The 13305-nt window shown below is 37.9% G+C and overlaps 1 protein-coding gene across 2 annotated transcripts in view; it reads right to left on the bottom strand.

Annotated features, from left to right (window-relative positions):
- LOC113534778 (protein jagged-1b) overlaps positions 1 to 13305 on the bottom strand; it is a 51382-nt gene that overhangs the window by 3737 nt on the left and 34340 nt on the right. The window contains exons 4-9 of one of the 2 annotated variants that reach the window (XM_026927727.3): positions 8194 to 8448; positions 6306 to 6366; positions 6050 to 6180; positions 4607 to 4726; positions 3295 to 3408; positions 1048 to 1161 (exon numbers count right to left, since the gene is read on the bottom strand). In XM_026927727.3, coding sequence (XP_026783528.3) covers positions 1048 to 1161; positions 3295 to 3408; positions 4607 to 4726; positions 6050 to 6180; positions 6306 to 6366; positions 8194 to 8448 — 795 coding nt within the window. Of the gene's footprint in view, positions 1 to 1047; positions 1162 to 3294; positions 3409 to 4606; positions 4727 to 6049; positions 6181 to 6305; positions 6367 to 8193; positions 8452 to 13305 lie in introns of both variants that reach the window. The other variant, XM_026927726.3, reaches the window with a different exon arrangement.

Here is a 13305-nt window from a genome sequence, read left to right as displayed (position 1 = left end):
AATTAGTCTGATCCATGTTAATATGGAGAGCTATTAACTCTATATATTAACCTGGAATAGAATCATTCATGAAGAGAGCTGGCATAGAAACTCGGATGTCGTGGGAAAACCATCCTTCAGAGTCTTTTAGTTAATATATATGGCTAATTAATAGAGCCATGTACAATGTTGGATAAATAGATAGACAGAGAAGCAGACAGACAGGCAGATAGATTTTCATTTGACTAGTTTGTACATATATGAATATACTATGTCTGTAGATATTATTTAGTATATGTTAGATTAGATGTTAATAATATTTATTTGATGTTAGAATTAATCTATTCTTTCTCTATTAATATGTATTTTCTTCTGGAAATAACTTTATTCCAAAAGAAGTAAGAGTTGAATAATATCATATACTAATTATGCATATTATTGATTGATAATATTTTAATAACAATATTAAATTGAAGCATATTTCTCTAAAATGAAAACAACAAAAGCAAGAACAAAAAGACATAGCCTTTGGGCCATATATAGCAGATATGAAGATCACTACTACTTGTTAGCCCTTTTATTTAAATGAATTTTACGTAGCCTGATAGAATTGTGTTTCAATTAGTGAATTAAACATTTGTGCTTTAACCAATGGTAACATTGCTGTCTACATGGAACAGTGTCTCAATATCAGGAGCATAACACATGCCAGATAATATTACCAGGAAATAACAAGCATTTTCACACACTATGATCTGTGTTTATTTTACAGCTCAATAGATGCAGGTTATTTGGTTTGGTCCCAGAGGTCAGGACTGTCTCTGGTGCTTCTTTATTGTGGATTGCCACTCAGGTAGATACGGCGAGGAACACGTGGGGACAGGTAAGAACAGTTGAGGACGGGTATGAACAGGCTTAGACAAGAACAAGCAGGTAGAGGACAGCACAGACTGGTAAGAAAGGGGCGGAACCGGCATGTACAGGCAGGTACGGCTAATTATAGAGAACGGATAGCCAGTTGAGGACATGTACGAGTATGTTTATGTGCGCATGTGTGTTGTGTTTTACCTATCTGGCAGGTCTTGCCAGTCCAGCCTGGTGGGCAGAGACACTGGAAGCCCTTGGCGGTCTCTAGGCATGTGGCCCCACGGCCGCATGGATGGGAGTCACAGTGCAGTACAGCTACATACAACAAATCAGCCAATAAAAAAATCTAATTAGGAAACCAAAGCTCAATATCTAACCAAGTCAAATTACAGTCAGTCAACTGAATCGTCCTTCCAAGTGATAATGATATTAATATATGCTTAGGATAACGCTCAGTCCTGCCTGCAGAACCTTATTAGCTGTGAATTTGTGTGAGTATAAGTGGGTGTATGTTTGTGTGTATAAGACCCCTACATGTGTAACACCTGAAGGCAGGCTTATTACATGCATGAGTGATGTGAGGAAACTGTGTGCCTGTAAATGTATCATTGAGACAGTGTGCGTGTGTGTATGTGTGTGTGTGTGTGTGTGTTTTGGGGGGGAGGGGGATGGGGAGGTGGTTAGGGCATGTTTTTACCTCTTGGTGGGAACCAAATATACCTAGAAGTTTAGGACAGTTTTGACCTTGTGGGACATTTGGCTGGTCCCCATAAAGTGTGTGTGTGTGTGGGTGGGTGTGTAAAAACTACAGGTGGAGTTATAGCATGCAAAACTAATGCTTTTAGACTAGGTGCCCTTGGATGTTCCTGTGGCCTCTGTTTTAACACGGTCTGTAGATTCAGAGCAAATAGTGATAAATCAAACACACAAGGACCGAGTCAAACAGAGAAGAGTGAGCGTGCGAGAGAGGGAGAGAGAGAGTGGGAGAGAAGGATTTCAATAATACTGACTCAATCCTATGAAAAGGATTGAGTGAGAATTATAGTTTTCATTGGACAGCATCTTTTACATTGTGAGATGTGAGATTAGAGTGTCACACAGCAGATGTATTTGTGTATTTCAGTAATAGTGTGTGTGGTGCTTATTAATTCAGTGCAGGCAAATTGGGAAATTGGCTTAGGGTAGTTGGCAAGGCAGCACAGGGGTGCAGAGGGTAGTGTTTCCACCTCACAGCTCCACTTTGATCCTAAGCTCAGGTTACTCTATGTGCTCATGTGAGATATTCTTGGGTTTCCTCCAGGTTCTCCAGTTTCCTTCCACCTCCCTAAAACATGCCGGTAGGTGTATTTGCTAAGCTAAACTGCCCCTAGGGTTTAATGAGTGTGAGAATGTGTGTGTGCATGGTGCCCAGCGATGGACTAGCATCCCATTAAGGTATTTCCCAGCCTCAAGCCCAGTGTTCCTGGGATAGGCTCTGGAGCCACCATGACCCTGACCTTGAGAAAGCAGTTTCTGTAGATATATGAATGAATGATAGTAATATATATTAAGGTAGTAATGTAATGTGAAAACACTACTATAGCTGCACGATAATGACTAAGATGATTTTACTCAATATGTACTTTGAGTACTTATCACAATTGTAACCCTAAAATGTGCAGGAGTGGGTAGTGTCCTCTCCAGTCTCCCAGAGTGTGGACAGAAACACAGAACATTCACTGTGCTTCATCCCTACAACCTGTGCACAAAGTCACCAAAGTGTGTGATTTAATATTCCTCTTATATAAATGAATAAGCTAAATGAAAGCAGTACATTTATACATCAATGTACTGTATACAATTCAATTGTTAAAATCTATGGTTACACAATTATTCAGGTGTTACAGAAACAAAATACTGCCTGTTTTTAGACCAGCACAAACCAGACTTTTCTTTCACAGTGAGATTCACAATAACACAGTTAAACATACGAATGTGAAAATCTACTGTCTAATGTTAGTTAATTTTATGGCAGTGCACCACAATCACAATTGATTGGGTTTTATTAATTGAGGAAGCAAAAAAGGAAGGAAGAAGGAAGTCTACTTGTAACTGTGTTTGGATTAACTGAAGCTGATGATGAGCTCTTTTAGTATTTGGCCTGTCACCAAATGCTTAACACACACACACACACATTTTTTAAAAATACAACTTGTTAACACATCCATTCCTGCTTTGATAAACAGCAACAAGGACATTACATCAGTGTTTATCCTGCCTGCAGGTCTGTGTGTATGTGTGAGTTTGTGTGTTGATTGTCTTCCACTTGAATCAGTGTTATTTTGGTGCAGTCTTGTTTAGACTCTTCAGTGGACATGGAAGCTGCTCCTGATTAGCACTGATGACAGTACATGCAGGTTTGTGTGTGCATCTATTTGTATATGAGTGTGTGCATGCATGTATTTGTACCAAGTGCACAGGTGGGTCCGGTCCAGCCATCCGCACATACACAACTGAAACCTGTCTGGTCTTCTTTACACGTTGCTCCATTCACACATGGAGAAGTGAGACATGCATGCTCCACTGGCAGAGAGAGGGAGAGAGAGAAAAACATTATACAGAACTGTCAATGTTTTGTCTGTTTTTGGATCTGCTTCCAAATGCAGTAGCTCTGTAGCAAGATATTGTTAAGATATTGTTTGTTTCATTTGACAAGCTTTATAATCTTCTTATCTAAAACTTTATAATCTTCTTGTGTCAGGATCCCATCTATTATTCACAGCATGTCCAATCCAATCCTGTTCCTTGTCTTAATGAATTGTCCCACTGAGATAGTGCTTGTTTTGGCCATGCCCTGAAAACTCCTAATTTAACTGATTAGATAAGACTTCAACCAGAATAAGTAATTAAGGAAGCAAATCCTGATATCACAGAATGTCCTTTGACATGTAGGGTACAAATGATCTCAGCATTTACACATACAGGAAGAATTGAAAGAATTCATCTGATCCTAGATGACCCTGGGGGTCTGACTTTGTTTATTCTGTTAGATCCTAGATGCGATTCTTATTCTGTTAGATCTCTAAGTCATTCTTTATCGTCTCTCTCTCATGGCTTACATCCTTTTGCAGACCTTACATTGTAACTATTAATAAACCTACGTTCTCAACTGTTCCTGTTACACAAGGGGTCCTTCTAGGTTCAGTTCATGGTCACTTCCTCTCCTGTGAGAAGTACTACAGAGAACACCCCCAATCGAGAAGTTTGGTACTGGGGCCCATACTAAGGCTGACGATACAGTATCTACTCCATACCTTTCCGTCTCAAACACTAATTCAGGCTCTTTCCCCAGCAGCAAAGGGATATTCCACATTCCCAAGGCCCATTTCCATTACATAAGTCTAGTTGATCTAAGACTGTCCATCACTGTCAATGCCTGCTGCCTGATTGGGATTGCCCACAAAATGGCTTCACATCACCAGTTTAGACCAGACCAGGTTTCATGAGTGGCCCAGTCACCAGGCTTTCGCCTGCAGAAACAACCCCTAGGTCTGGCTCCAACCAGATCAATACAGCCCAAATAAAAACTCATAACAGGTCAAATGCTCATGGTAGGATTGTAATCCGGCTCATAATATTAATCTTTTATGATTCATATCCAACATTAAGCATAACTAATCTAGCAAAGTTTGTAGTGTTACTGGATTAATTAGTGTCATATTATGGCGGATCAGACTGAATAAATCTTCCTGGATGAAAGAAGGTTTTTCATTCCACCCACCAATGCTGCAGTCACGACCACGAAATCCATCCTGACACACACACTGATACTCATTCGGTTCTGTGTTGATGCAAGTACCACCATTTTTACAGGGCTGGTGGGTTCCACAGTAATTCAGATCTGAGAGAGAGAGAGAGAAATAGAAGCAATGTAAGATAGACAAGAATTTGAAATGTTTTATTCACTAAAGTAATAAGGAGACAGAAAACACCCCAGAGAACTGACAAGAAGAGTTCTCACTCAAACACACCTATGCAACATTCTGTCCTTATTATAAACATTATATAACTTTTCAAACTGAAAGAATAGAGACTGATTATGTAATAGTGTATGCAAACCCTCAACAATGTTGCTCACAGATTTGCCAGAGATGCTTTCTAATTAACAAGCTAACAAATTGGCAGTTATATAAGTGTGCAAAAAAGGCCCACTTCAATTAGTTATTCAGGCCCAAAAATCAACAAAAAAATGAGATGTAAAACAGCAAGGGGTAAAAACGCATTACATTTGATATAATCCTATACATATTTGACTGTAGAAAAGTTTACATGTACCCTATTCTAGGGAAAAGATGTACAGCAATTAATAAAAAAGTGTGCATATAAACTATTCTAGTGACTACATTTGAACTGAAACAGATGAGCGGCAGCTTTTTTCCCCCAAACGCCTGGTAGTTATGTAAAAACCCTGTATATAAGTGCGCTCCAGTTCCTACCGCAACAGGCTTAATATCAGAGAGTTTAAAATGTGTGCAAATGTCAGTTATTCCAGATTCATATGTCGATTGGGTCATCTTCTGTTTTTAATGGGGAAAGAAAGAAGACTCCTTTGGCAGATTTTTCAGTGATAACTCATAGCAGCATACTCTGATGTTAAAATGTGGAGTTCCTACACAAAATGCATGAAGGTTACTAGGTCTGAGAATTTCATTGCAATGCTGTGCTCACAGCAATAAAACCAGAAACCTGAAACATTTTATTTTTCCTAAGTTTCATACAAAAGCAGAATTGGTAGAAATCAAAAAAAAAAATCCCAATTCTGTCTGTGTTCATAAAATAGCCCTTCACACAGAGTTATGGAGGAACAGTTTCATTCTCCATTTCTAAAGCAGCACCCATCTCACATTGTGTTTACCCAAGACTATCAGCTTACAGGCTCTCAAAGCCATGAAGCCCCACATGTGGGTTTGCCCTGGCCAACAGGGATCTAATGACTGAAAAATGCCTTGGCTTTGCTCTGCACTGCACAGACAGAATGGAGTGGACTATTCTGAAATGTTGTGAGAAACCCTATGCTGTTGTTAAGGGAGCTGTCCACTGGGACGAGCTTATCTGATCATGAGAGAAAGCAAATCTTATACACAGTGCATATATTCATATATTCATGTGCAGGACTATATTCTGCACACGCACATATACAGTCCATGCCTCTTTCTCATCTTACCTTTGTCACAGAGCAGGCCACCCCAGTTGGTGTCACACACACACTGCCAGGGTTCCATGCAGCTGCCATGGTCACAGCCTGGAAATGTCTCACACTCATCACACAGATCACCCTTCCAGCCATAATGACACCTACGGAGATAAGGGCGGAAGAGCATGAAGAATGCGTGTGAGAGAGATAAAAGGATAAACAAAAATCAGGATAGAGTAAACAATGATTCATCCTTCAATGTAGGTTTGCATTTGCTCCAACTCACTCGCATTCTCCTGGTAGAGTGCAGGAAGCACGGGCCATGTTACACCCCTGCTTACACACCGCTGCAATGACACACGCACACACACACACAGAGCTAAGGTTAGTAACACCATAAACAATGTAGTGCCAATAGCACACCAATGTCATACAGTAGTAACACAGCAAACTGAAACAAACTCATGTAAGTTGGTGACCCATCATCACCATCACCTTCTTCATTATCTTCCTCAGCTAACAGGATTTTAACATCTTTCACTGTTTTGATGTCAATGTTAGTTACTGAAATATCAATACTTCCAATGTGATTGGACCTGTATGCCACGGCAACATGCTTCAAGATCCTGTGCAGGATTGTGCTAAGGTTAATCCAACTTTTTTTTAAAATGTCAGTGCACAAGCGGCTTAAGGATGTGGCGCTAATGTTGGCTCTTCCCATGCCATGAAAGACAGGAAGTGATGTTAATGTGAGAAAGGGGCGATGCGGGTGTCTTTCTGTAGTTATTCCCTTTTAAGGCCTAGGCTGTGTCTGAAATCGCTCCCTCACTCACTCCTTTAATATTTACTATATAGACTGTTCTCTGTAGTGCACTGTACAGGGCAGCAGTAAGGGAGACACTGGACAATACTTACTAGTGAGTTCTACAAAAATAAAACAATTCCTATACAATAAACAACACATAAACAATTAGAACAAAACCTAGAATACCTAGATATACCTAGAAACCAAAACCACAAAAAAGTGATTTCCTGTAATTAATACATTACTAACAGTTGGCTTTAGTGGTTGTTAAACTAACATTTTTTAAAATTGATATTTATATATGAAGTTGACTGCTCCAGTATTCATCCTGACAAGTAAATGAAAGGAATCATAATGCACTGCTGTACTTAATGCAGAAGTAGTGTGCATCAGTTGTACACTGGATTTACTGTGTACTATGGGTAATAATATAATGAACTATATTCAGACAACACTACACCCCAAATTCTGAGACCACAAATCCTGAAAATCTAGGGTTTTATTTCATTTAAAACTAGAAATAAAAAGCCATTTTGAATTTGAAAAATTCAGAAGGGAAATTGTTAATATCTTGAATATTCAACATTCAGTATAAGTTTTGCTCTATTTCTAGGTCACTATTTAAATGTAAATAAATTTGTGATATTGCCCATGTTAACTCCTTTGTTATGGAGGAGTTAAAATGTCAGATTTTCATAGAGTACACTGAAGTACGTGTTCAGATGACACTCCCATAGATTTGATCTAACATGAATGATCAGGTTTTATACAAACTTGTGAAGTCCATGCCAGCTCATGTGTAAACGTTAAAGCAAAGAAATTCTGATATTCTTGTAGATATTTCTAAGATTCTACTTTTCACTCAAGTTACTGCTGATACTATTAGTTGTAATGAAAAATGTTATGTTAAATCAGTCTAGACACTAGACACAATTAGACAGGCTAGGCACTAGGCTGATTTGGGCTTTGGGTAGCTTTTACTGTATGCCTGATGCATATTCAGTAATAAATATAGTTTTCACTCAAAGTTTTATGACTATACAATTTGCATGGCCATCATTTATGGAGTGTATTTATTTGTGTTGGGTTTGTGTTGGGGTCTAGACCCACAAACCCCTCACTATAGTTGCATTATAGACCTTGAGATACCAAAAGCTGTCTGTTATGGCCATTAGCTATTCCCTTCAGATACCCTGAGACTTTAAGAGTTATGAAATCATATAAGTTTAGGAGAAAGGCCACAACTAAATCTTAGAGCATAGATTCTCTAATGTTCTAAACTCTCTCAGTCCCTTAATCAATGCTAAGATGTGGTCTGCTTTCACAAAATATTGGTGAAACAGCACGAGGGCAGAAAAGATCAGCTCACCCTGTCTACACTCTGGTCCTGTCCAGCCGTCTTTGCAGACTTTACTGCCCGCAGTATCGCAGTCAAAATGGCCAAAGAAGTCATCGCGGGCACGGCAGAACTTGTTGCATAGCGGCCCGTAATAGTTGGTGTCACAGCGGAAACGCAGCCGATACTCTAGAGTAAAATGGCGTCCGTGGTGCTTGTGTGACTGCCACTGCTCTCCAGGGTTCAGCATAGAGGACAACAACACCCGGTCTATCAGCTCCTCCTGACCTACTGGGGGTGAAAGAGAAACGTATTAAAAATTTTATTTCTGCTGAGTGACAAGCTGTGTTTCCAGGAAGTAAAGTGTTTTCTAAGTAAAGAGTAAAGTAAAAAAAAAAAACAATTCCTATATTTGAACTTCTGTTTCAAGTAGATTTTTTCCCTCATATTTTCCCTCATACTTTCTCCCTATTTGGGAAGATAAGATACTGGACTTTTACTACTTAGACTCCCAATGGTGAGTCTAGCCATACATTTCTAATTTTAGTAACCATATATTTTTCCTATTAGTTTTACTGTAGTTACTGAACAAAGAACTATTATTCTGAATTTCTTTTATTCTTTTATTCTGAATTACTATTATTCTTTATTCTGAATTACTATTATTCTTTATTCTGAATAAAGAATTATTATTAATGAATAATAAGGGTGGGTGATATGACAAAAATATCATATCATGATACTTAAAAACATCTATGCAATAAATGATATGCATCATGAAATATACAGTAGGTTTGTTAAGAAACTACCAGCAGAACAGGAGTGTTGCATTTAAAAAAATATTTAACATTGAAAAAGAGGGAAATTTTTTTTTTCAGAAACCTATAAAAATTTCAACATTTAACAGTTTTAAAGATTCAAAACTTTAGCATATAATCAAACTTGTAAGATTTTACAATATGAAATACCTGCAATATCTACTTGTATACCAGTATTATATTGTCAGCCCTAGTGGTGATATTGGGATAGATAATTGTGATTATTGGGATTGTTAATAAAAGAACAATGGTAAAGACCACGTTTAAACACTGAGAAAGATTGAAGCCTATTTCAAAATGTGAAAGAAAACTTATTAACTAACTCACTCCTCACCACTTGCCGTGGAAAAAGATAAAGGTAACGAAAAGGTAAGAAAAAGGTAAGACAGAAAATCCAACAGGCAAACATATGTAATCACTCTTTGTCAGAGTATGGGAGTGTGTGTGTGTGTGTGTGTGCGTGTGTGTGTGTGTGCGCCTAGGCAACAAGGATCTGTCCTAAAATAAAGAAATGTTTCTCAAGATGTGCATAACCTCCATTTTTCTGTTCCATCTCTCATAACCTTGCTAATTTATTTTCATATGGAGAACTGCCACAGTTGCAGCACACTGTGTGTGTGTGTGTGTGTGTGTGTGTGTGTGTTGTGGATACAGGCACTGAGAAAAAAGAGAGAGAGAATAGACAAAGAATGATCACTGGGGTTTAAAAAATCAAGAAATGAAAACAGGATCAAGGTGTGCAAACACTGATATGTTATCCGATGGAACCATTGACACATCATATTAACATCAACTACACACAGATAAGACAAAGTATCACAGTCAGATTACAATGGCCCTAGTCACACCTAGGAGTTCACATCATGTCTTCAACACACACACACGCACACACCCCGAGCTGATTTTTTTTGCTACTGCAAATTCATGGAGCGCAGCTGCATTATTCTGCGTGAGCTCAGTGAGGGTAATTAGTGCTGTGGCCCATTTAAACACGTCTCTAAAAGTCGATGCTGCCACACACTGACTTTTAATGGAATGGAGGGAATATAACTCCCTTGTGATAAGTGCAGGGAGAAGGCACTTACGCTAATGCTCCATTTAAACATTCAACGTTATGCTGAGTTTCCAGTTTATTAGGCACACCTATGAAGTACATTAAAAAAGTAGCAATTCGGTGTATGTACATCAAAATGAATACTAATCTCAGAGTGCACTCACTCACATCCACATTAACAGTAAGATCATTATTTTTAAATCGGATTTTGTTAAATACCAGATTACACAGCACACTACATAATTTACTGGAGTACTTTATTAAATTATAATTATATTATAATATGAATTGATGTGTTGAACTGCATACTCCGCCACCTTCATGAACACAGATGGGTTAATATTTTGAAGCTGTTCTGGTGGCTCATTGTGGTCCCGAACCTTAATAACACATGTTATGGTGATCCTTCTCCTTTAATTTGTCACTGTCTGTACATATGAATGATAAACTACTGTGCAATACAGGGTAATAGTGCAATAGTCTCAGTGCAGCACTGGGATAATAGTATGCATGTTACTTAGCACATGTATGTTGGTAAGCTTTTATTTTTCTATACCTACACATCTATGCAAACATAACATGGATAGCGAAATGAAGACAAAGCAACATTTTTGGTGTGAAACTGAATTTTTGCAGTCTGGCAAAAATATTCCATTGTAATTTTCACTATACACAAAATGGGGATTGATATAAAAACCTATCATTTCAATATTTTGGGGATTGATATAAAAATCATTTCAATATTTTAAAAGAAATAGTATGTAAAAGGTATAGTCCTCCAGTATCTGCAAGGCGAATGAAAACACACCCCGTATCACTTTTTAAAAAAGAAAAGGAGTTGAGGAGCTCTATATTCTGGTGGTGGAGCTAATTTTAGGGCCAGAAAATTTTTACCTAGAAGCCTGAAATGAGAAAACTAGCAATGACTGTTCCATCACAGCATTGTGAGTCATAGTTTTTCTTTGGTGAATTAATAATTATTATTCTGGGTCTAGAAAACAGGCCTAGAAACAGTTTTTAAATTCTTACTGTGAGTACTAATGGAAATGGTCATTATATAGTTATATAGTTACATTGCTCAGTCCAAGCTGAAAAAAACATTCACAATAAAGAATCAAAGAAGAAACATTTTGAATTTTAGCTACTTCTTTTTGACTGGTTTCTTGCAACTGCAGAGGTTCATATATCATGTATTTAAAAAGAAATCTGATAATCGACTGACCTGCACACCCGGACATGTTTTCACCTTATCAGTTTATCAGTCCATATAAGCATGTTGGATGAATTAGTCTTTAGAATCTTTAGTATTATTAAAATATTTTGCTGATTTGTTTACCAGATTATTTTGCACAAATACATATAATCAGTGATTTATTGTGGCATCCATAATGTATATCCGAGCAGAGAAGTGACTAACCTTCACAACCCTGATGTTATTTTGTGCTGGAAAGTAAGGCTTGGCCCTCTTTAGTGTAATGTTAGGGCTCTCATACCCATCATCACACATCATTACAGATTACAAGAGCTGAATCATAACACACTGTCTGCGTGAGTTTCTATGAATCTTCTTCAGCGCTGAGCCGATTATCACAAGGGTCAAGTGTGTAACACTGTGTCACTGTCTCCTAATTATTGCCATGCTGCACTTGTCCTTGAGAATGGAGAAGAGAATGTGAGAAATTGCTCTGCACATGCTGAGTTCCTGCCGAGGCCGAGACAAAGATGTCAATGGATCAATGAGACAATGTTAAAAATTAGGAAGGCTCTGTTTCTAAGTAGACTCAGCAGGAGGACAGTTACATCGATCCATTTACACACACATACACACACACACACACACACACCATTTAAGGAATACTCCAGGGTTTTTTACCCTAATCGCTTTTACTGCATCTGTAGCGTGTGTGAAATTACCAGGGACAAGAAGAGACATGTTTCTCTGTACTGAGAAAAGACTAGAAAACCTGCTTACTCCAATCTTGCTTATAATAGAAGTCTAAAATCAGTTCAATTCAGTCGATAAACATTTAAAATATGCAAATGGTTAATGAAGATGAATGAACGAATAAATTATGCTAATTCCAAACTTCATTCTAAAAATAACGATTCAAGGACAGATGTGAGAGAAACACTGGAGCATTATTAGTGGAGTAAAAAGTATTTCCAGTTACTTACACTTTCATGAAGGTTTTGTGGTGTCCATGAGTGATCACGTGAACACTGATGCACTTCTATGATTACTTTTGGTTACACTGAGAACACTATGTAACAATAAAAAAAAAAAACGGAAAGGACGAATCTTAGCAAAATGTTTTCTGAGAACATTCAATCTGTCGGGTGTGACGGTGCTCTGGGAACATTGGCATAACCTTTGTAAACATTCCTACAACTTTGCTGAAACATGTTTAGTTATAGAAACATTAAGGCTAATGTTTCCATAATGCTAATGCATATCTAAACACTGCGTGAGAAAACAATTATTACGAATCATGTTTCTTAGAAAATTGCATATATGTTATTTTTGTAATTATTCAGCCTTCTTGAAAATTTTACTGAATATTCTGATAATGTTCTTTGTTCACTGGGATTACAAAAAGGGTTTAATTTATAAAAAAACACTGACTGAAGAATTTTTGAAAGCGATTATTTATTTACTGATTCAGTATAAGACCTTTGATGTAAGTAAGCTTTGAGTAAACACTTTGAGAGTACATGCAAATCACACATGCTACAGAGGACAGATTAAAAACAATGGCGTATTTCCTTAAATGCTCACGGACCCTTTTAACCTCCAGCAACAAAGCATTAGTGTTATTCTATAATGATAATCTGATAATCAAAATATTGGCTACACCTCTTTTAATCAGGGACCTGCTAAAGAATCAAGACGTGATGAAAGAACTGCAGTTATCAAGTTTAACTGAGTGTAAAATGTAATGATTTTTCATTATCGGATGTCCGTGTGTGTTCATGGATGGACAATAGAATTGGCAGGGAATTAAAGAGTGAATCAACGTCATGGCGGATAAAGAGCTCTTCCTTCATGCTCTCCCAATCACACACACACACAAACACACACACACACAAAAGTTTTCAAGGACATAATGGGCCATGGCGGAGCAAGTTGCAGAAGAGTCAGACACGCAGCAGTGTTATAATCCCTTTCTGACTGGGGAAATCAGAGTCTGAGGCAAATTCTGAGGCTAAACTCACTTAATTTATAAGCCTCACATATGGAGCCAGACTTGCTGTTCTACCTGGAGGATGTAAACG

The sequence above is a fragment of the Pangasianodon hypophthalmus genome, chromosome 6 (genome assembly GCF_027358585.1).
Source record: "Pangasianodon hypophthalmus isolate fPanHyp1 chromosome 6, fPanHyp1.pri, whole genome shotgun sequence".
Lineage (NCBI taxonomy): Eukaryota > Metazoa > Chordata > Actinopteri > Siluriformes > Pangasiidae > Pangasianodon > Pangasianodon hypophthalmus.
Note: the sequence above shows the minus strand (reverse complement) of the source record. Positions and strands in the feature narration are given on the sequence as shown.